The sequence below is a fragment of the Nerophis ophidion genome, linkage group LG22 (assembly GCF_033978795.1).
Source record: "Nerophis ophidion isolate RoL-2023_Sa linkage group LG22, RoL_Noph_v1.0, whole genome shotgun sequence".
In the NCBI taxonomy this organism is placed as follows: Eukaryota; Metazoa; Chordata; class Actinopteri; order Syngnathiformes; family Syngnathidae; genus Nerophis; species Nerophis ophidion.
In genome coordinates this window covers 26,257,635-26,282,462 of record NC_084632.1, presented here as the reverse complement: position 1 = coordinate 26,282,462, position 24,828 = coordinate 26,257,635, and the positions used below count along the sequence as shown (strand labels likewise).

Below are 24,828 nucleotides of genomic sequence, written 5' to 3'. Positions count from 1 at the left end.
GGTAACTTACACATCTGTGAAGGCACCATTAATGCTGAATGGTCCATACAGGTTTTGGAGCAACATATGTTGTCATCCAAGCCACGTTATCATGGACGCCCCTGCTTATTTCAGCAAGACAATGCCAAGCCACGTGTTAAAACAGTGTGGTTTCGTAGTAAAAGAGTGCAGGTACTTTCCTGGCCCGCCTGCAGTCCAGCCCTGTCTCTCATCTAAAATGTGTGGCCCATTATGAAGCGTAAAATGCGACTGAACGACTGAAGCTCTACATGAAACAAGAATGAGAAAGAATTCCACTTTCAAAGCTTCAACAATTAGTTTCCTCAGTTCCCAAACATTTATTGAGTGTTGTTAAAAGAAAAGGTGATGTAACACAGTGGTGTTTTTGCAAATTATTATTTGCAAAAAAAAATAAAGTTTTTGAGTTTGAACATCAAATATCTTTTCTTTTTAGTGCATTCAACTGAATATGAGTTGAAAAGGATTTGCAAATCATTATATTCAGTTTATATTTACATATAACACAATTTCCCAACTCATATGGAAACGGGGTTTGTACATGATGGTGTTTAGGGATGAATAGTGTACTATTTTTTCAGCTATAGTTACATAAATCATTAGTAATTTAGCAGCCTAGTTTTGAATGGCAGGGTCCCTGCTATCACATGTTGATAAAAATATAACATTTACATAATAAAAATCAACTACAGGCTTCCTAAATGATAGAATGAATTAAGCATGATGCGTTGAACATGTCAGCATGTGGGCCCAATACTGGCCAACCCTTCCGATTTTCCCAGGAGACTCCCGAATTTCAGTGCTCTTCCCGAAAGTCTCCCGGGGCTACCATTCTCCCGAATTTCTCCCGATTTACACTTGGACAACAATATTGGGGGCTTGCCTTAAAGACACTGTCTTTAGCGTTCTCACGTACGCTTTTCCACCATTCATTACCATATATTATGTGCCGGCCCAGTCACATAATATATGCGGCTTTTACACACATGTAAGTGTATGCAAGGCATATTTGATCAACAGCCATACAGGTCACACTGAGGGTATAAACAGCTTTAACCCTGTTACAAATATGCATCACACTTTGAACCCACACCAAACAAGATTGACAAACACATTTCGGGAGAACATCCGCACCGTAACACAACATAAACACAACAGAACAAATACCCACAAACCCTTGCAGCACTAACTCTTCTGGGACGCTACAATATGCACCCCCGCTACCACCAAACCCCGCCCCCCTACCCCGCCCAGCTAAACCCCGCCACTCCCCACCCCATCTCCCGAATTCGCAGGTCTCAAGGTTGGCAAGTATGATGTGGCCGCACTTTTACCTCTTATTTTCAAATGCTCATTGCAAACACTTACTTACAGTAAGTAATTAATTTGACTTTGTAAGTCATTATTTTGACTTAGTAAGCCAATATTTTGACCTAGTAAATTATTAAGTCATAATGGTAAAATGGGTTGTACTTGTAGAGCGCTTTTCTACCTTTTTAAAAAAGCGCTTTGACAATTTTTCATGGCGGGAGCTGCCATGCAAGGCGCTAACCAGGGCCCATCAGGAGCAAGGGTGAATTGTCTTGCTCAAGGACACAACGGACGTGACTAGGATGGTAGAACGTATGGATTGAACCAGCAACCCTTAGATTTCTGGCACAGCCACTCTCCCAACTTCGCCATTCCGTCCCCCAATAATAATAATGACGTACTTAGTATCTCAGGTAACTAGGACTGTTTGTTGTTTTTTTACTTCACGGAAAAAATATTGTGTTATATGTCGTATATGGCCATTTAGCAAATGGAGCGGAAACCACAAAGAAAAGTTGTAGGCTTCCTCACGCAACGAAGCCGGCCTACTTCACCACAGTCTGTAGTCTATTGCCCCCCAGGCTGTGGTGGCAGCGACAAGGTGAAGACGTGATGGCGACAGGCTGAGTTACATCGATCCCTACACCCACCTATCCCCTTCCCCGGTCCCCTCCCCCTGGAGAGTCAGTACCTTAACTAACACATTTTCTGGGGGAAACACTGCATACATATATACATACTGTACATATAGATTCACTGTACAAACATACATATACACATACTGTACATATACAAGTACATATACATACATACATACACTCATGCACATAATCACGTGTCATCAAACATAAATTAACGGTGATACCCTAGGGTAAACTGTATAACAGATGGCACACTGACAATATAACAATCTACAAGGTTAATATACTGTAGGTTGCTTCTCTTTCTTCCCCTCCATTTTTCTTCCTTCTTTTCATTTCTATCTCTAGTTATCATTACGTATATGTATTGTTGCATTGGAACAACTGAATTGCTGGTAATAGAGGTAAATTATTGGTATTGTTCATTATCAATAACGTTTTTTATTTTGGTATTTGCATTGTTCCATTTGTAGTATAATAATGCTTATTGTCATTTCTGTATTATTTATTTCACTAACTGCTTCTTTGCTATCACTTTTACCATCATATTTGTACATATCATATTTGGTGATGTTGCTCTATTGTTGTTGTTGTTGTTGTGTTTGCTGTTGTTGTTTTTGTCCCTCTGTCTTATCCCTCTCTTGTGCCCACAATTTCCCTCTTGTATCTTCCTTTTTTTCTCTTGATATCCTCTCCTGCCCCGGCCCGACTGCACTAAATGATAATATAAATACATTTAATAAAGTCAAATACAGATAAGGTATCTGCACAGCCAATATGGGTATCTACATCAACTATATGATTTACCTGAGAAGCTGGACAAGACAAAAAAAAAAAAACTTGGACCATTAAGCTTCAAATATTTTTACAACCAAGAATCGAGTTAATTAGTTAGTTAGTTAGTTAGTTAATTAGTTAGTTAGTTAGTTATAGTGTGTTAATACATGGTAATTTTCTTATAACTATTTTTTTTTTCATGTAAAATTAAATATTTAACTAATTCTGATAACTGTGCTGTCAGTTGTTATGTCTTGATATAAAATACAAAACACTTCAAACCAAGTATGCATTGCTTACTATATTACCATCGGTATCCTACTTACAGTAAGTTTGCTCATCTATGGCCTTGAATATTTCCTCTTGTTAAGATGCACAGAAAGTTTAAGTCTATAACTGCAAGGACTTCTTTTTTTTTCATCCGCCAGTAGTGACCAAGAATGACTGAGTTTAGCAGACTTTTTATACAAGATGTTCCTTAAAACCAATGTTTCATTAATAGTACTAAAAACAGATTTACTTATTATTTTAAACTCAATATTATTTGATGTAACAAAATATCTATCTATTCCGGACTGTGTTAATGTTCCCTTTCTTGCTCGTTAATTTCTAATTTCATAACCTGCTACCCATCACGTTGAGAAGAAAATTATAATTATCAACTGCACTATACTGTACTAATTTGCAAAGGCAACCATATGGTTTTACCTTTAAATCCGACCCTATGAGGGCAACCATAACTCGAGTTTGGAACTCTTTCTACTTCAGGCTAATTAAAAGGGTCCAGGAGTGATATTTGGTTTTGGAAGATGATTTCCTGAGTATGATGAAACAAGGAAAATAAATACAGAGAAAGGTTGTTGTGTACCTTTAGTGCGATTGAATTACACACAGTTCATTTGATTTTGTAGTCCAAAGTAATGGTTCAGGGACACTGACACACACACACACACACACACACACCCACAAAACAGTTACATTCACCAGCTAGGTTTATTGCAGGCTTCTTGCCTGTGTGGTTGTGATCTGTGTACTACTCTGTCCTGTTTTACATAATCTGGTGTTTATTCTACAATAATCAAGTAATGTCGCATAATTAGTAACATTTGTATGTATGGTTTGCACATATTTATCAAAAGAAACATTGTGACAGCTTGATAGCAACTTGTAAAAATGGTTCAGAGGGGATTTTTGCACAGGATTGTCATGCTGAGTGGGACAGCAACTCCCCGCTCTTTGCCTTGATTGGCCAACTGATTAGTCGCTTACAATTTACTGCTTGACATTCTGCTTGAATGGGATTTCAGTTGTTCAGGGCAATTCGAAATAGTATTCCTGTGCCATCTGTAAACACTTTGCTATTTGTAGTGGTAAAAGAAAGCGCAAATCATGGTATTATAATGTACACTGGAAAAAAGAAAGTAATTTGAGTTTGTTAGGTTTGTTTCATCTGAATGCGAGCCAACACTTGTTGCACCAATGATGTCACCCTGAGCTGAGCTGCTTGAACATCACTGTGTGTAATTGGTGTGCATGTATAATGTGGCCAGTGCTCCCATGTACAACACTACACAGATAAAGTCACACATGTCTTGTTTTATACATGACAGTTCCCATAGTTTTATATTTTTCCATGTGGGTGTTAATTATATTATCAATCAATCAATCAATGTTTATTTATATGGCCCTAAATCACTAGTGTCTCAAAGGGTTGCACAAACCACAACGACATCCTCGGTAGAGCCCACATAAGGGAAAAGAAAACTCACCCCAGTGGGACGTCGGTGACAGTGACAATGATGACTACGAGAAACATTGGAGAGGACTCTGTTTATATTTACATCTAACACAATTTCCTAACTCATATGGAAACGGGGTTTGTACTTCTTGTCCAACAGACTGAGCAACTAATGTGTTTTGTTTACATTAGAGTGGCTATAGTGATGTAAATTAACTTTTTAGCATCCTTTTCAAATTGCGTGGTTGTGCATGTGTATTTTAGATTTTTTATTTTATGGATCAGGTGTAATTTAGCAGAAGTTGCTTGACAGAACCTGGTTGATGTGTGTGTGTGAGTGAAATCAATATTAAGTTGAATGTTGTGTAAGGAAATGGACTTACAGTATATACTGTATACCAATTCTCATAAATATTGACCACTTTTGTCAAACCTCTAAGGCAGAATTCTAAGATATATTACCACTGTTGCTTATTACATTCTTAATCTTCCTTTTGTGTCTGTGTGTGCAGAGTATAGTCGTTTTGAGGCTAAGATCCATGACCTGAGGGAACAGATGATGACCAGCAGTGTCAGTTCCAGCTCTACATCACTTCGATCCACTCAAAAACGCACACTTTATGTCAGGTAATGGCCAGATTTAAACACAGCTCATGGTTCTCACTGCATGTGCTCTAAACTCTTATCCCAGCTCTCTAAGCTGTATTAATTAGTGTGTTGTGTGTGTGTGTGCGTGATGCTAGAAGGTGAGCAAAAACACACATCAATAATACAACAATACATAATGTTGAGCACTACTGACTCAGCAAACCACTGATGTTAATTTGACAGGTAACTTTATTACTATCTGATAATTCAAAGTCATCACACAGTAGGTTCAACTTTTACAGTGGGGTGCTTGTCGAGTCAGGCTCATAGGAACCTCATAGGCTGATACCCGCTAGCAAACTATTTCAGAGAACACATACAAAGGGTAACACTGTTTAAAATCACTGATTGGTGTCATAAAACTACCATGACGAGTTGACTGTGCATGTCCTTCGTTTTTCACGACTGCTTGTATTTGCTTCCAGACTAGATGTGTGATGCAAACCACCTCCTGTCTTTCACTTTTGATGCGTACCACTTCAGATTTCAGTATTAAGTTCCATTCCGAAAAAAAGGAATATGAATACAGTAACAACCCCAGTATTTAGAGAAAACTAAACTAAACACTGCCTAGCTAAATACAGCAACAAAGTTGCTGAGTTGGCAACACTGAAACCCGCTGATTCTTTGACAGACCATGTGAAATTGCGTTGAAAAAGAGAGTTTACAGTGCATACAGCCAACAGGTAGTGTCACATGTTTTCTTAGCTGTCCAAATGTCTGCCACAAATAAATGCTTAAATGGGAAACACTGAAGTGACTCACTTTGTCCACTTTCAGGGTTAAATATATTAATTAAAAAAAAGATCAAATAAATGACACAACTCTATAATTAAAAATAAATTATAAGATGTTACGGTCTGTGTTGGTCTCAACCCCTAAGATGCAGAGACTGCAGACATAGAGCAGGTACAAAAAAATACTTTGTTGATGTTATTTATAAAATGCTTTTCACAGATAAAATCATAAAGTGCTGCACAAAACATAGACAAATTGAAAAAACAATTCAATTAAAACAACAGAGGCAACATCATAAAAAGGATACAAAGTGGATTAAAAATGGTAGTTGAAAGGTGCATTAATTAAAAGATTTACTAAAAAGAGAGGTCTTCAAATGTTTCTTAAAAGTGTCATCTGCATAGAAATATTAAGAAACATGTTTAAAACTACTGATCAACCTACAAAGTGGCATTAGATACAACAAAACACCACACCACATGACAGGTTAGACACATTGAACATTACATTATTTAAATTATATAAACACTAGCAATGATCCATGCCAGTCTGTGACGGGACAGCGGGAGAAGAAGACGACAGAGAGACGATGACGTCAGCGTGTTTATTGACAACTTAGAATGTCGGTGCAGTGTGTAATTAAACCAAATAGATTTAATGTGACTAAGTGTGAGACTTATCTGAGCGTTGGGTGTTGTGAGTGCGTTTTGAGATCCAGGCAGATGTCCAATTAGGGCAAGGCAGGCTCGAGCGTCGGAGGACAGGCGGATGGTCAAGGGCAGGAGCTTGGAGTCGTGGTCGGTAGCCAGGCGTGAGGTCGATGTCCAGGGAGGCAAGGGGAAATCGACAGGGTTCCAAGATGACGAGACACACAACTCGACGACAAGGAAGGACGACGGGGAGCTGAGAACGACACAACACAAGAGACGATGAGCACAGGGAGCATGGGAGGGAGCACAGGGAGAGAGAATACACATGCAGGAGAGCTAGAGACGTGTGGGCTTACTGCACTGGGTACGTGAAGCTACATTCTGGCGTCGGATCTCAGGTTGTGCTGGCTTATGAAGGCTGATCGCTCATCACGGACAGGTGTGTTGATTGCTGAGTGACTGCAGCCGGGCGGAAGCGCGCTCCCAGCGAAGATAGAGCACGCCCGCGGTGCGCTCGTCAGAGCACGCAATAGAAGGAGAAGCAGCTGAAGTTTGACCCATAACACAGTCCTGTATATTTATAGCATGAATATAGCAGCGTGTTTGGCCAGCAGGAACAGGTTTGTCCTGATTGCCAAGATGGACAAGTGAGGAGAAATAGTGGCAAAAGGAGGCAAACAGGAAGTAGAAACCAATAGTAGAGCGCTAAGCAAGAAATCAAATCAAATACAGGAACATAAGAAAACCTCCAAAGTCCAAACCTCAGTCATGAAATAAGAGTCATTAATAGAAGGTTAAAACATCCATGTTTCCTAAATAAACTCTATTTTAAAAAAATGCTGAAATGATAACATAAGGTTTTAATGAGTTTATGATTGTACAACTTTGAAATACATACATATAGAACATGTGTTACACTATTTTGGACCACAATACAAAACAACATAAGAATCCTCGGTCTGTGGGAGCCACAGGGAAATGGAAAACTATTGATGGAAACAGTTAACACAACATTTATGTTGTTTTTGGGCCAGTCATAAAAGCCATTCTAAAAGTATGGAAGAACTGTTGTGTTCTGTGCAAAAGCTGTAAGGAAGGAAATTAAAAACATTAGGGATACAAGTGTTTTGTATATTGTTATTCTGTTTTGTTGCAAATGCTTATATGTTGAGATAGGTGTAAATATAAGATGTTATGTGTTTCGTATTAAAGCAGCACAACATTTTTTTTACTTAAGCTGTCTCGCAGCCTTGCCATTGGAAACTTACCTGTGATGGTATCAAGTTTAGATGACAGCGTGTAATCTGACATGTCTGACAAGTATGCATCAAACGTATTAGCCCCTGAGGCAGTGAGCAAACAAGAGATAGCTAGCCATGTCAGCACATCTCCAAAAAAGACATACAGTACTCACAGTGTTTATCACAATACAATTAGAATACTTGTAATACTGTTCTCACATACAGTAAACCATTGATGTAATTGGATAAGAAGCATACACTGACAAAGTATTATGTCCCCAGTTTTGATGACATTTTTGCCTTTTAAATTAGGAAACATGATCATATTCAGCATATCTCTTCCTCCAAACACATTGAGTTGATGACGAAGAGCTAAATTTTGGTCTCTTCTGACCAATTCACATTCTCCCGAGCCTCATCTAAGTTTGTCCATAAAAAGGTGTTGGTTCGCAGTGCACAACTTATACCATACTTGCCAACCCTCCCGTATTTTCCGGGAGACTCCCGAAATTCAGCGCCTCTCCCGAAAACCTCCCGGGACAAATTTTCTCCCGAAATTCAGGCGGAGCTGGAGGCCACGCCCCCTCCAACTCCATGCGGACCTGAGTGAGGACAGCCTGTTTTCACGTCCGCTTTCCTACAATATAGACAGAGTGCCTGCCCAATGACGTTAAAACTGTAGAATGATCGAGGGTGAGTTCTTGGTTTTTTTATGTGGGTTTATTGTTAGGCAGTCTTATTAACGTCCTCCCAGCACGGCAACAACACACAACAACAGCAGTCACGTTTTTGTCTACCGTAAAGCAGTTCGTCTGCCGTAAACAGCAATGTTGTGACACTCTTGTGACACTACTTTGACTTTTCCATGATTAATTGAACAAATTGCAAAATATTTAGCAACACAGATGTCCAAAATACTGTGTAATTGCGCGATGAAAAGAGATGACTTTTAGCCGTAAGTGGTGCTGGGCTAATATGTCCCCTCCAACCAATAACGTCACAAACACACGTCATCATACGCGTCATCATTCCGCGACGTTTTCAACAGGAAACTCTGCGGGAAATTTCAAATTGTAATTTAGTAAACTAAAAAAGCCGTATTGGCATGTGTTGCAATGTTAATATTTCATCATTGATATATAAACTATCTGACTGCGTAGTCAGTAGTAGTGGGTTTCAGTAGGCCTTTAAACTGGATAAGAAGTTATTTAATGAACATGATACCGTATGTGAAGCTAGGCGAATACACATCTACAACGCTAAATATATCCTGTGGTGTACCTCAGGGTCCAATACTAGGACCAAAATTATTCAATCTCTATACAAATGACATTTTTAAAATTACAAAACATTTATCAGTGTGTGACAATAACATCTATGGCGTTTAGAGCAGTGGTTCTCAACCTTTTTTCAGAGATGTACGCCCTGTGAACATTTTTTTAATTCAAGTACCCCCTAATCAGAGCAAAGCATTTTTGGTTGGAAAAAAAAAGATAAAGAAGTAAAATACAGCACTCTGTCATCGGTTTCTAATTTATTAAATTGTATAACAGTGCAAAATATTGCTCATTTGTAGTGGTCTTTTTTTAGTTATTTTGAAAAAAAGATATAAAAATAACTAAAAACTTTTTGAAAAATAAACAAGTGATTCAATTATAAATAAAGATTTCTACACATACTGCGATGAGGTGGCGATAGAAAATGGATGGATGGATAGCTGTAAATATACTCCTCCCCTCTTAACCACGCCCCCAACAATGCCCCCCGACCACGCCCCCCACCTCCCGAAATCAGAGGTCTCAAGGTTGGCAAGTATACACAGGGAAAATGCAATGTGGCTTTATAGACAATAATTAATGGAACTTGTGTAAAGGCTAAGAAAATATCTGCATATACAGTGTGTTGCCCATTTATATTTCGGAACTTTAGTAGATTGCACAGTACAGTACATATTCTGTACAATTGACCACTAAATGGTAACACCTGAATAAGTTTTTCAACTTGTTTAAGTCGGGGTCTACGTTAGTCAATTCATGGGTAGACTAAAGGTCCGCAGAGGTGTGCAGGCTGCAAACCTTTTATGACACTATGGTGGCTTCTGTGATTTTCTATGCTTTCATTTGCTGGGGTTGGGGCAGCATTGTCAGAGACCATAACAGACGTAATAAACTGATTAAGAGAGCTGTGGCCTTGAAAGAGAAATGTATGCTGCTATACATGCAATTTTTATTTAGCATCTGAAAAGGTGTTACTGCAGGCCCTGATTCCATGTATACCACTCCTACAGTTAACCCTGTAGCCTTTGGCATGCTAGTTTTAATGTTGCAGGCACTGTCAGCCAATATTTTCATTGGAAATCATTAAAACATTTTTTTGTACAGCATGTATTGGTACAATATACTGTATCTACCTCTCCCTGTCTGTCGCTCTCTCTATGTCCCCTTCTCAGTCTCCACTCTGTTTTATTGATGAAAGCAGTGGGGACTTTAGGGGATGCCTGTTATTTCAGCTCTACTTAACACTCACACACACACTGCTGCCCTATTTTTCCAATTCCTTTCCCTCCGGATGGGTTTGGAATTCTGTGGTAGGGTCACATAGACAGAGCACCATTTAAACATGCGTACACACAGCATCCAGACAGAGCATCATAGTGACAAACAAAAAGACAAATAAGCTGATCCCATATTCTGAACAATAGTAAACAAATATAATTTTGTCAATGATGTTGAGTACATATATAAAGCCAAAAGTAACCTTGCCTATAATGTATTAATATCTCCACGTGTGCCTACAGGGCGTTGTTTGACTATGACGGAAGTGCTCCAGACCTGAGCATCCCCAATCAGGCCCTGCCTTTCCGTTTTGGTGACATCCTTCACCTGAGCAGTGCTGGTGAAGAAGAGTGGTGGCCCGCACGCCATCTCAGCCCGCCGCCCCCAAACTGCCCTGAAGTTGGAGTCATCCCCAGCCGCAGAAGGTTTGTTTAAAGTGTTTATGTAGCTAATGTGTGAATGGAGGTCACTTTATGAGGAGTCCCTTGATATCATGTCTTGTGAACCAGTGGTGAAAGGTTTATTTTATAGTGGCGGACATAAAAAAGGGTCAAAGTTGCCTTCACCTCTTGGGTAGACTGTCCATAGAGGTGTGCAGGCTGCACACCCTTTATGACACGGTGGTGGCTTCTGTAATGTTCTATGCTTTCGTTTGCTGGGGTTGGGGCAGCATTGTCAGAGACCGGAACAGACGTAATAAACTGATTAAGAGTTTATTAGGTCTCTGTCCTCGGCTACCCCAGGCAGCATTGAGGAGGTGGCTGAGAGAAGAATGCTGACCAAGTTGACATTCATAATGTTCAGTACCTCTCAACCCATGCACAACACTGTGGGGGCCTTGAGTAGCTCCTTCAGTACTAGACCGTTACATCCACAGTACAAGAAGTAGCTCTTCCACAGCCATAAAACTTTACAACGCGCGTAATTACTGTGATTTGTTTTTTTTGTGTGCAATTCAGATGTGAGTGTGTTTGGTTTTATTTGATCTTTTATCTGTACAATATGTAGGATTTATGACTTTTTTTCATTACATTTTACTTCTGCTCCTGTATGTAAAATCTTGCACTGCAACAACATAATTTCCCCACTGTATATCCTACCCTATGGAAAATGGCTGTAAAAGTAAAATTACCTGCGACATCTCATATTATCTCTGAAATATCAATAGTAAAATAGTATTCCTATTTTAGTTTTACAATGTATAACATTGTACGTTTGTACTTTGCAAACTATCACAAATGTTCTCAAATCACTTGGCAGCTGGTGCCATCACGTTTGTCAGTTGATTAAAGTAACCTTTATTGTTTTCTTTCAGTCTCTAAAATGTAATAGAAATGGTCTGTAAAATTATATCCGAAAACAGACTTTTTGCTTTTCTATTGTAGAGACCTGTACAGTTTTGGTCAGATAATTATAGCCATAACCGCTCTTAAGATTTTGGTTATCGTAATCGTTCATTTCAACCATTTAGGTTTCAGGGTGAAATGATAATACAGCAAACATTTTGAATGTTTTTCAGTTCAGTTTCAGTTTATTTTGAACATACATACAATACAATGTAATTCACTACATATTTCCAGTTGTCTGATCACAGCAGGTCCGAAAAGCAGTAGGAAGAAGTTGAGCTTATTTAATCCTACCCCTTTTCATACCATAGACATGTTATTCTATATCCCTTTTCTCTGTAGCATAACAGTGAACAAATAAATAATAAAAAAATAATATACCACAGTAAGAAAACAAATATTAAATACGTAAATAATCTGTGTCTCAATAATAAATAAAAAAAGATATTCATCATGATTCTTGTTCTGTGTACTTTGTGAACACCTGTAGTTTGAGCAGTCTCTTAAACTGAATCATGTTGGTGCTTTGTTTGATTTTTTTTTCTTAATCTATTCCATAATTTATTTCCACATTCTGATATGCTAAATGTTTTAAGTGTTGTACGAGCATACAAATGTTTTAAATTAGATTTTTTCAAATACGAATCGGGTGTTTAATTATAATAATGACAGAGTCACATTTATGGGCTGTCAAAGTTAAAAGGTAAATGCACTTTTTTTTAACCTTTGCCTATCATTTCAAATCCTTATTTCAGACAAGAACACACATTTTCTCTTTTTGTGCATTCTAAATTGTAAACAACGGCTAGTACAGGGTGGCTAACAATGTAGCCAATGGGATTTTTCTATTTTGCCTACAACGCAAACAATACCCCATTTATATGCCGTGAAGGGACAAGCGGTAGGAAATGGATGGCTGGATGGACCTGCAGATTAACTAAGTATTAGCGGCATTGTTATTATGAGAGCTAACGCCGAGGAACCACTTTTAGAAACTCGCTGCCTGTAGATCTCTACTGAGCTGTTCCATTACCTCTCAGTTGGTGTGTGCTAGATTATAAATCATGACTCGCACGTGAACTGTATAGTAGAAGGTTGTTGCCAGAAGCCGAGAAGTTGGTCAATTTGGAAATTCAACTTAAAACTGAAGACTTCCCGAGGTAGACCCGACAAGATGCTCCTTTCCTCGAGCTGTTTTTACCTGAGCAGTGAGGATTTTGATAATTGTATTTGCCCTCAATGCGGTCTCGCAGGCAGGCACATGATGTCTATTGGTCCCGACTGGGGGAATAAACATACCGACTAAAAATAGAATACTCGAGAAACTTCGATGCCTTTAATTGAAATTACAGAATAAATTACCAATGCAATAGATAGTAAAAAATGTGCGGCAGCAGTGTTTATGGATCTGACTAAAGCATTTGACACAATTAATCACAATATTTTATTCCAAAAACTTGAACGGTATGGCATCAGAGGAATGGTCTTAAAGGCCTACTGAAATGAGATTTTCTTATTTAAACGGGGATAGCTGGTCCATTCTATGTGTCATACATGATCATTTCGCGATATTGCCATATTTTTGCTGAAAGGATTTAGTAGAGAACATTCACGATAAAGTTCGCAACTTTTGGTCGCTAATAAAAAAGCCTTTCCTTTACTGGAAGTAGCAGACGATGTGCGCTTGATGTCACGGGTTGTAGGGCTCCTCCCATCCTCACATTGTTTATAATGTGAGCCTCCAGCAGCAAGAGCTATTCGGACCGAGAAAGCGACAATTTCCCCATTAATATGAGCGAGGATGAAAGATTCGTGGATGACGAAATTTAGAGTGAAGGACTAGAAAAAAAAAGAAAAAAAAGGTGATTGCAGTGGGAGTGATTCAGATATTTTTAGACACATTTACTAGGATAATTCTGGGAAATCCCTTATCTGCCTATTGTGTTGCTAGTGTTTTAGTGAGTTAACTAGTACCTGATAGTCGGAGGGGTGTGCCCACGGGTGTGTTGACGCCAGAGTCTCTGAGGGAAGTCACAAAGCTGCAGCAGGACAGAAGCTCCGCTGATCTCCGGTAAGAGGCGACTTATTACCACAATTTTCTCACCGAAAACTGCCGGTTGACATGTAGTCGAGATCCATGTTCGCTTGACCGCTCTGATCCATAGTAAAGCTTCCCCTCCGGGAATTTTAATCAAGGAAACACTGTGTGTTTGTGTGGATAAAGGCTAAAAGCTTCCCACCTCCATAGATAGATAGATAGTACTTTATTGATTCCTTCAGGAGAGTTCCTTCAGGAAAATTTAAATTCCAGCAGCAGTGTACAGAGTTGAGATTAATTTAAATAAAAGTAAAAAGTAAATAATGGGGGTTTAAATGGAAACAAAATAGAGAAATCTTTCTACTTTGACTTTTCCATGATTAATTGAACAAATTGCAAAAGATTTAGCAACACAGATGTCCAAAATACTGTGTAATTGCGCGATGAAAAGAGATGACTTTTAGCCGTAAGTGGTGCTGGGCTAATATGTCCCCTCCAACCAATAACGTCACAAACACACGTCATCATACGCGTCATCATTCCGCGACGTTTTCAACAGGAAACTCTGCGGGAAATTTCAAATTGTAATTTAGTAAACTAAAAAAGCCGTATTGGCATGTGTTGCAATGTTAATATTTCATCATTGATATATAAACTATCTGACTGCGTAGTCAGTAGTAGTGGGTTTCAGTAGGCCTTTAAACTGGATAAGAAGTTATTTAATGAACATGAAACAGTATGTGAAGCTAGGCGAATACACATCTACAACGCTAAATATATCCTGTGGTGTACCTCAGGGTCCAATACTAGGACCAAAATTATTCAATCTCTATATAAATGACATTTTTAAAATTACAAAACATTTATCATTAGTATTATTTGCAGCTGATGCAACAGCGCTTTGTCCAGGAGAGAATACGCAGAAGCTAATACAAATAATAACAGAAGAAATTAACAAATTAAAAAGATGGTTTGACAAAAACAGACTCTTTGAATATAAGTAAAACTAAAATAATGCTATTTGGCAACAGTAGAAGAAAAAGTCAAACACAAATACAAATGGACGAAATTGAAATAGAAAGAGTAAATGAAACCAGATTTCTAGGTATAATGATTGATGATAAATTGAACTGGAAATCTCATGTAAAAAATATACAACATGAAGTAGCAAGAAACACGTCAATAATGAATATAGCAAAACATGTTCTTGACCAAAAATCACTTCATATTCTCTACTGCTCGCTAATGTTACCATATCTGAGTTGTTGTGTAGAAATATGGGGAAATAACTACAAAAGTACACTTCATTCATTAACGGTGTTACAAAAAAGATCTGTTAGAATAATACATAATGTTGGATTTAGAGAACATACAAACCCTTCGTTTATTGGATCAAAAATACTGAAATTCCACGACGTACTGAATTTGCAAACAGCTGAAATTATACACAAAGCAAACTATAACCTGCTACCCAAGAATATAAAACAATTCTTCTCAAAAAAAGAGGAGGAATATAATCTTAGAGAAAGATGTAATTTAAAACATTTTTATGCACGTACAGCACTTAAGACCTTCAGTATATCTGTATGTGGAATGAAATTATGGAATGGACTAAGCAAAGCAATCAAACAATATACTAATATGATCCACTTCAAGAAACTCTTCAAACTTAAAGTGTTTACAAAGTACAAAAAAGAAGAACCATGATAAACATTCTGAATTTATTTCATCCATTCATTCATTTTCAAAATAATCTTACTCATCTCACCATTTGAATTGTAACTTATTTCACAGAGTATTATTTATTTATTTGTATTATGATTACTTATGGAAAATTTGTGAATAAATTGAAAACAGGAAGGGAACAAAAGTTTTAGCAACTGTTATGTAAAAGAAAAGGGGTAGGATTAAATAAGCTCTGCTTCCTCCTACTTTTTTTCCAACACGTTGAAAATAAAAACTGGGAATTGTGATGTATATGGTATGCTTGCATGTTCAAAATAAAAATAAACTCAAACTTGATTGAATCAGGAAAAAAATACATTTTATATTGTAATAATTTTTTAATCAGACTTTTTTTTAATGTATTTGTCCTGATTCAACTCCTCTGATAAAACATATACTAAAAACTCTACAGACACGTTGTGTTAAAATCATTTTGGAGTTTGTGGAAAACATATTTTGTTCCTGAAATGATCATAATTGAATTGAATTATATTTATATAGCGCTTTTTCTCTAGTGACTCAAAGCGCTTTACATAGTTAAACCCAACATCTAAGTTACATTTAAACCAGTGTGGGTGGCACTGGGAGCAGGTGGGTAAAGTGTCTTGCCCAAGGACACAACGGCAGTGACTAGGATGTCGGAAGCGGGAATCGAACCTGCAACCCTCAAGTTGCTGGCACGGCCACTCTACCAACCGAGCTATGCCGCCCCAATAAACATGTTTTATGTGTTGGTAGACATTATTTTACAGTACTTCAAATTTAAAATGCATTATAATGTATTTTTATTAAATATAAGATACAGTATAGTATCTTATATATATACCGCTTGTTGTTTACCAAACCACTGGTGAGAAGCACTGATGTAAACAAGTAATTAAAGAATACAAATAATTATTTACCATTTGAAAGTGTTGTTTAGTAGATGTTAACTTTAAAGAAGTCTTATAGTATCAGTACACCACTTGTTTACTGCAGAATGAAGTTTGCGGTGACAAGAAAAATAACAAAAACACTTTGAGAACCAAAAATATTATCTCTTTATCCCCGTAAAATCTACCGAAAAACAGTGCAACAAACAGCAAAACAGTGGCCCTAAACCAAGGTACGGACCGTTGCTCGTAAACACAATCATAGATGTAGACAAAATGACAGTTGTCAGTTGTTAACATATATTATGTCGATCAAACATGGCAGAAATGTTTGATACGAAATACTGCAGTAAGTAAGAGTAGGGATGCAACTGCACGTTATATAATCCTGCACGGTACAATCCGACTTAATAAAAAAATTACAAATCCTGATATTAATTGAGATTAAATGATATGAAAAAATTAATCGTGATAATTTTTTTTGCCATATTGCCATCTCTACATTTAACACTCAGTGATTGTTATTATGTCCGTAGTTTGCATTTGTTGTTTAGGTCTTAGCCCTACTGCTATATGATGCTTAACGTTTCACTAGATCTGAATCTGAACCAACCAATTACAACCCAGTTTGTAAAACTTGTAGCTCATTCTCTGTATAACCAGGCTCAAAAAATTGTTTTGGATCATTGTTTGTTCCAAAATAATCTCTCACAAAGGCTGCCATGATTAGTGATGGATGTTTTGTTGATGAAAATAATAAACGTTGCGATACGCTCTCTGAAATCAATGCGCCTCCCCAAAAATTCCAGTAATTTTTAAAACTATCAAAATACGGTAAATATTACATAGTATTATGAATGTGCCTGTTACTACATTACATATATACTACAGCGTGTATATAAAATGTTGCTAGGGTTGTTTATTGGTGGAATAGATCAAATCTTCATTTTCTGCATTGTTAGCTGACTGGCTAGCATTTATTTACAATTTAGAATGTACAAAAAATAGAAAAACATGTGGATAATGATTGTGGGTGACAGGAAGAATTAAAAAAAAAATCACTTCCCCTTTAACACATTAATGCATGTGGTAAGTCACAAAAAATAGTTGCATAAATCAAGTTTAAATGCAGATTCATTCAGCAATATATTTATGCTCCTTCACCGTAATCATGGCTGGTTACCTGGAAGGCTTATGGCCAGTGATCAGGTCACTGCATACACCAGCGCAAAGATGAGTGAGGAGACTGACTTTTGTGGTCGGTTGCAAAATTTAACTCAAAATACACTCCAACAGGACTGTAGATAATACTGTTTCCAAGTTTTGCGCAAATAAATGACAAGTGAATCAATTTTTAAATTGTTCATGGATGACAGGTTTAACATAAAATTCCATTTGTGTCAAAATATTACTTTTTTTTTAAAGGGGACCTATAATGATTTTCGTATTTTCCGACTTATTAAAGTTATAATGTTGGGTACTCGTGTTAAACAATGCCAAAGCATCGAATCAGAAGATTCATGCATTTCGGCGTGAGCTTGCACGCAGTTTTGGGTGCCTCTGTTTGCAGGGTTTTTAGTCTGGCTATGTTGTGACGTCTCCGCGAGGTGTATATACTTATTTGGACATAAAGACAAGCTCTCAGGAAAAGGTACTCCACCTCTGCTTCAGGCTATGAGAAAAAATGAAAAATTTGGTACGGAAAAGTAGTACTTTCATCTAATTGAGGCATGAATACAATAACACTGATGGGCAACATACAATGACATAAATGCAGTTTTTTTTTAATAGATAGATAGATAGATAGATAGATAGATAGATAGATAGATAGATAGATAGATAGATAGTACTTTATTGATTCCTTCAGGAGAGTTCCCTTAGGAAAATTAAAACTAAATTAATTTACATTTAACTAAAATAAATTTACATAAAACGGAAATTAATGCAGAATCTAAATAGATCAGCCAGTGTGCAGGTGAACTATATTATTTAATGAAGTCTATTTTCGACCGTGTCAAGTAAAAACAAATAACGGCAACAACATCAAGATATATATTTAAACTCTACATTTTTAAAACATTAATTATGATACTTTTGTATGGGTGTTGACTCAAAAAACTCGTTATAAAATTGACCGTGGAGCAACATTTACATGAAAGCTTATCCAATATGGACCACAAGGAAATGTTTTAAATGTAGATTATCATAGGTTGCCTTTAAAGTTGATTTAAATCATGCAAGCAACTACTGTGGTTCATCTGATTTAAAAATATATGCAGTATACATCCTTTGACAGCACTCGTTTAAATAAAATATATTATCATTGTGGCCTGACTGTTGCATCTTCCTCATGTATTGTGTATTTTTTCATTCCGTTATATGAGATGTATCACTGGATCATGTATCCCTTATTAGTTGTGAAATTGGATTTGATTAATCCTGGTCTGCAGTATATGATATTAAATAGAAATACATAGCTATTTTTCTTTCTTTCATGTTCTATTTTTCCTGGAGAGGATGATGATTCAAAGCAAGACAAAGTTTGCTTTTTGGAACGGAGGGGTGTGTTTTAGAAGGGGTGATGTTGGGAGTGATAGACTGGAAGTAATTTGGATGTTAAATGACAGAGACAATGACAGTAGAAAATGGAGGGACTGATGTGTTTGAGTGAATGATGGAGTGAGACAGTGGGTGATTGTCAGGGCTTTGCATAATGATTAAAAATATACTGACCTTTGGATGAGATAATATTGTGTTGTTAAAGGCATATTTTTAAATATATGTATAATACTAATACAAAAAATATGATCGTACTGAGATTTCAAATAAAAGAAAGTCACAGTTGTTTCGAGTTCTCTTTTGAAACTCTACCCATTTTCTCGCAGGGCAGAAAAGAAGGAGAGGTCCAGGTTAAAGACGGTCCGGGTGATGAGGCCTCAAGATAGATCAGTAAGTACCAATGTCAAATCAAATATTTGGTTCAAGACCCTTCTATCTTGTTGGGTTATAACACATGACGTCAAAACATCGTCTATCCATAGTGCAATCGTATCTTATGTATTATTTAATGCTATTTTTCTTAGTTTTTCATTGTGTTTTTTACTTTTGTAGCTGTATGTAGAAACAGTGCTGTTGAAGTGGTAGTGGGTTACATCAGTTCTGGGCTTTTTTTTAATGTCATTTAGGTCCTATGTGTTCTTTATTGTTTTCCTGTTGAATTCATGTGTTTTGTCACTTTGTTTTTTATTGGACTTTTTGTATCTGCGTTAATGTCAAGGTCAAATACCATTAAAACCTTATAAAGATACAAAAACAGAGATTAGAAGACAAACCAGTGATTGCTTTTCTCGTACGAGGAGAGTGCCTTGGAGCAAGTTGTCAGTTACAGGCTCCTAATTCACTCTGAAAACTTTCTCCCACCCTCCTCGCCTTTTCGGGGTGCCCTGCATTACAAACACACACACACAGCTGCACTAAGGGAGGAGGGGGTATTCGCAGCTGTGTTGGAAACCTAACTCCTGTGGTGAGAATTTACACATGCAAATACAGAGGATACAGTAACTTTCTGCCATCTGTCCGCTTTGAAGTCCCAGTGGAGTTTTACGAGCATTTGTCTTGGTAGACAGCCTTTTGTTTTCTTGTCACGAACACAATGTAATACAAAGTTTTTTGTGATCATTTAGAAACAATTATTCTAACAACCTCAAACCCATCATTCCCCACTGTGGGGTTAATAAAGTCCATCCTATTGTTATGGCATCTTAATCTCAAGTAAAATCATAGTTGCGTTTGACTATCATAATGAAAGAAAACAAGTTATAAAGTTTGTTGTTGAGATGGCTAAAGTTTAATTTCACGCGCAAAGCAACTTGATTAAAGTGAATTTCGCCCAACTTGCATTGATAAGGCGTTGCACTGAAGTCTAGCACCAGCTATTGATATCACTGTCTTCATTTCTTTATCTACCACCTCTCTGTTTTCCTCACACTCAGCAGCTCTGCTTCATGAAGGGCTTCTAAGTAAAAAACACTCATTGGCACACTGCATTCCCTCTGTTTTTGTATGCATGTGTCAATGTACATATGGCAGAACAATAAGTATTTTATGTCCTGTATTGTGATAATCCACTAACTGTTTTGTCTTTTTATTTTCTTTCAATGTCTCTGTGCAGGATCAGGATGAAAAAGGTAAGTGTACGTAGTATTAGTGACCTCTGTTGGCCACACATTTACTTCAGTGACTAGAAACGTGGTGTCAATTTTATCACCACTAAGCTTTTTAGCTTTGCACTCCTCCTTAAGTACTGTACCTGTGCAATATCAACAAAAAAACAATCGCCCATAAGCAATAAGTATGGAAAACTAGTTTTTGTTTGTGATGACTTTGTGTTCAAGTGGTGAGATGCTGACATTCAGATTTTTGCAAGAAACTCAAACTATCCCAATGTCCTTTCCTTTTTAGTGAAAAATTTTTTAGCCATCTCTTTTAAAGCCAGTCATAGTATAGTAAATGCTAATAAACGTGCTTTCAACAGTATCAGCAAATAGAGAACATGTGTGGATGTAATGTGAGGTGTATGTCAGCGTGTTTGTGTGTGTGTGTGTGTGTGTGTGTGTGTGTGTGTGTGTGTGTGTGTGTGTGTGTGTGTGTGTGTGTGTGTGTGTGTGTGTGTGTGTGATGTGTGTGCGCGCGCGCGTGCGTGCGGGTGCGTGTTTGTGTGTCTGTGTGTGTGTGTGTGGCTGACTCTGACCTGTCTTGTCCTTCCAGAGCTGGTAACCTCTGTCACCAGCGATAATGAGAGTAGTTCCTGTAAGTCTTGACCCTTTTTCTGCGTCACCACTCACTCTCCTTGTTCATTTGTTCTTTGTTTTTATTTTCAAACTTCAGCTTCTTGACTTTGCTTCTTGTGTGTGTCTGTGTGTGTGTGTGTGTGCGTGCGTGCGTGCGTGCGTGCGTGCGTGCGTGCGTGTGTGTGTGTGTGTGTGTGCCGCTCTGTGTTCTGTGTGTAGAGTTTTCATACATGTGTTCCCACATGGATTTGTGTGGAACAGTGTTCTAATGTGCATGTGTGTGTGTATGTTGTCCAACTATGTGACACTCATGAGTTCAAAACTAACGTAAAGGATAAAAATAGTGAGTGGGGTTTTTTTTATGCTTTGCATTTTATGTGTTCATGGCCTTTGTGTGCCCAATCAGCTGGCCAGGAGGACACCTTCCTAACCTACCAACCAGTCATGCAACAGGAAGGTCAGTGCTCTTATTTACATTATATGAAGCCACATTTCAACTTTATTTTGAGGGTGGAAGGTGTTTTCTTTCTTTAAAATCAACTGAAAAATGTATAATACAAATAAGCATTCTGCAGCCAAACTCGCAAAAGTATACTAAATGTATTTTGTGTGCATCCTAAAAGTGCCTTGTTAATAATTAACAGCTTTTAGTTAAAAAAGATGGGTGGATTTTTTTTTTTTTTTTCAAAACTGTAGAAATAAACATCCAGAAAGTGTACATGGGGCTGAATTGTTCAAATGGAGCAGCATAAATGGTGGATTAATAATACGTTTTATCCTAGCTGTGATCTGTTTAATCCAAGGTTAGGTATCTTTTCAGGATGTACCTTTATTTATTTAAAACCAGTAATTTTAAGGGTTGAAAGACACATTTTTAACAACATACAACAAATATGACCATAAAAAACCACTTTGAAATTATGTCAAAATATTGTGGAGTATTTGGTTCATCATTAAAAATCCAAATACTGTGGTTTAGATGTAGCTTTCATACAAAATAAATTGTGTTTTTGAAGAGTTTTTTCCATCTGTTTTTCACAGTGAATTATACACGGCCTCTTATCATCCTTGGGCCGATGAAAGATAGGGTGAACGATGACCTCATCTCTGAGTTTCCTGACAAGTTTGGCTCCTGTGTCCCACGTGAGTGTCTTATCTTTAAAGTTGAAGTACCACTGATAGTCACACACACACTAGGTGTGGTGAAATCACTCTCTGCATTTGACCCATCCCCCTGTTCCCCCCCTGGGGAGTGAGGGGAGTCACGCTCGAAAATCACTTGGTGATTTAACCCCCAATTCCAACCCTTGATGCTGAGTGCCAATTAGGAAGGCAATGGGTCCCATTTTTATAGTCTTTGCTATGACTCGGCGGGGTTTGAACTCACGACCTACCGATCTCAGGGCGGACACTCTAACCACACGGTCACTGAGCAGGCTTTAGGATGTATTTAATCTGAAACCTCAGTTGGTGACGTCTCTGCGCTGCTGACTTGTCTCCATTCAAGAGGATCCCCAGCTGGCCTCCCAATTGACTGCCCCATCACATGGAGCTTGGTGTGACCACTCCTTATGCATCAGTCGGTGACGTCTCGGCGCCCCGACTTTGTCCACATGCAAAAGGATCCTCTGCTGGCCCCACTATAGAGTGGACTTTCACATTATTAACTGTATCCACTAGTATCCATTGCACCCCACATCTGCGGTCTCTTCCAGGGTTTCTCGTTGTTCTCATTGGGTTGAGTTGTTTCTTGCCCTGATGTGGGATCTGAGCCGAGGATGTCGTTGTAGCTTGTGCAGCCCTTTGAGGCATTTGTGAACAAGGGCTACATAAGTAAACTTTTATTGATTGATAAAGATTGCATGATCAAGTATTACTTAGGGGCAACACCCATAAAATTTAATTGGAAGCCAATAGTAGTTTTTGCTTTTGTTTAATTATTGTGCAGTAGCCACTTTATTTTGTGAAAAACATTGAATGTAGCATTCCAGCAATGATTTAACAAGATAAGCTTTATAATATTGTGTTATTGTGTTTACTTTAGTTTCTATAAAATATATAGTTGCGATAAAACATTTTCACTTCACTTCTCTTATTGGATCTAGACTCGAATTAAGATCATATCTGAAAATGGAATTGGGATCAGAGGCCAAACATGTTAATAGGGACATCCCTATTAGATATATAAAACAGTTGTTTTTGTGTGGTTAGTCAAAGAAAATGTTTTAACAAAGCCCATATGTGTGTGTACCTCAGACACAACTCGTCCACGTCGAAACTACGAAGTGGATGGCAGAGATTATCACTTCATGTCCTCCAGGGAGCTCATGGAACAAGAGATCCAGGAGCACAAATTTATCGAGGCGGGACAATATAACAACCACCTGTATGGAACCAGCATACAGTCTGTCAAAGAAGTTGCTGACAAGGTAAAACGCAAATGGACTGACAGGTATGAAAGAGAAGAATGATCATTGTGTCCAATTCCGTGTCTCCCGCAGGGTAAACACTGTATACTGGATGTATCAGGGAATGCTATAAAACGTCTGCAGTTGGCAGGGCTCTATCCCATCGCCATCTTTATTAGGCCACGCAATGTTGACAACATTTTGTAAGTGAAATAAGTACACATTTAGATGGCATACATCTTAAATTAATTTAAGGTTGTTTTAAATGAGTTTGCTCCACATTGACATTGTTGCTTATTTGTGTCTCTAGGGAGATGAACAAGCGTTTTAATGAAGAGCAGGCAAGGAAGTCCTATGACAGAGCAGTTAAACTGGAGCAGGAGTTCACAGAATATTTCACTGGTAAGTTCCAAGAGAGCGTAAGTCACTATTATTTTATTATTCTATGCACAACAAATATGAATAATTTCCAGACTTAAGAGTGTACTGGGATATAAGCCACACCCATTAAATTCTAGAAGAAAAAAAGTGTTTTAATATACTAGCCGTAGCTGTATACATTGTGAAGTAATTTACACAGAAATATGTTGTAAATGTTTATTTACAAACCTTAATTGTTTTCAAACTGTGTCTGTAACATGGTAGTAAACACCAGTGGTCCCCAACCTTTTTGTATCCGCGGACCGGTCAACGCTTAATAATTTGTCCCGCGGTCAGGGGGGGGGGGTGTCCTTTTTTTTTCTTTTTTTCTTTTTTTTTCTTCTTTGTCATGAAAAAGGGACGTTTTTGTCATGAAAAAGGGAGTTGTTTGTGGTTGGTGCACTATTTGTAAGTGAATATTGTGTTTTTTATGTTGATTTAATAAAAAAAAAAAATATATACATATTTTTTAATCTTTTATTTTAAAAAAAAAAAATTTCTGCGGCCCGGTACCAATCAGGCCACGGCCCGGGGACCACTGGTAAACACAACAGAAGTCATTGTCATGGACCCACCAGCTGTGGAAGCGCGCTCTCCAATAAGCTAAACAGACTCAATAACTCCACGATGACGTTTTGGTGAAATAACTGATAAATTTGTGAAACTGAAACGATACAAAAATAATGCCATTGTAGGTTTATAATATGATTACAGATGCCCCTAGATGTGTTAGCATAATCCAGTACATTACGACAACACAATAATATATGCATAAAAACACTCCTGCAGGCAGTACACATCGAACAGTTTAGTAAATAAGAATTGTTTTAGTCATATTGTGAAATTTACAAACATAGCTGGGAGTAATGATTAAAAAATAATTTCGAGCTAAAACGCAATGGGCGTTTTTAG

At 37.6% G+C, this 24,828-nt stretch overlaps 1 protein-coding gene and 1 long non-coding RNA gene across 16 annotated transcripts in view; one reads left to right on the top strand and one right to left on the bottom strand.

Moving 5' to 3' along the window:
- The window catches only part of LOC133540738 (discs large homolog 1-like protein), a 213,634-nt gene that overhangs the window by 183,449 nt on the left and 5,357 nt on the right, over positions 1–24,828 (top strand). For 13 of the 15 annotated variants that reach the window (XM_061883613.1, XM_061883615.1, XM_061883617.1 and 10 more), the window contains 10 exons: positions 4,998–5,112; positions 10,560–10,742; positions 19,184–19,247; positions 20,470–20,485; positions 21,066–21,107; positions 21,495–21,545; positions 22,130–22,231; positions 23,345–23,517; positions 23,590–23,699; positions 23,807–23,898. In XM_061883613.1, coding sequence (XP_061739597.1) covers positions 4,998–5,112; positions 10,560–10,742; positions 19,184–19,247; positions 20,470–20,485; positions 21,066–21,107; positions 21,495–21,545; positions 22,130–22,231; positions 23,345–23,517; positions 23,590–23,699; positions 23,807–23,898 — 948 coding nt within the window. The remainder of the gene's footprint in view (positions 1–4,997; positions 5,113–10,559; positions 10,743–19,183; positions 19,248–20,469; positions 20,486–21,065; positions 21,108–21,494; positions 21,546–22,129; positions 22,232–23,344; positions 23,518–23,589; positions 23,700–23,806; positions 23,899–24,828) is intronic. The other 2 variants (XM_061883614.1, XM_061883616.1) reach the window with 1 other exon arrangement.
- Positions 6,457–7,072, bottom strand: LOC133540739 (uncharacterized). The gene is made up of 2 exons (XR_009803711.1): positions 6,878–7,072; positions 6,457–6,774 (listed from the first exon to the last, which is right to left on the bottom strand). It is a non-coding gene; the product is annotated as an uncharacterized LOC133540739 (long non-coding RNA).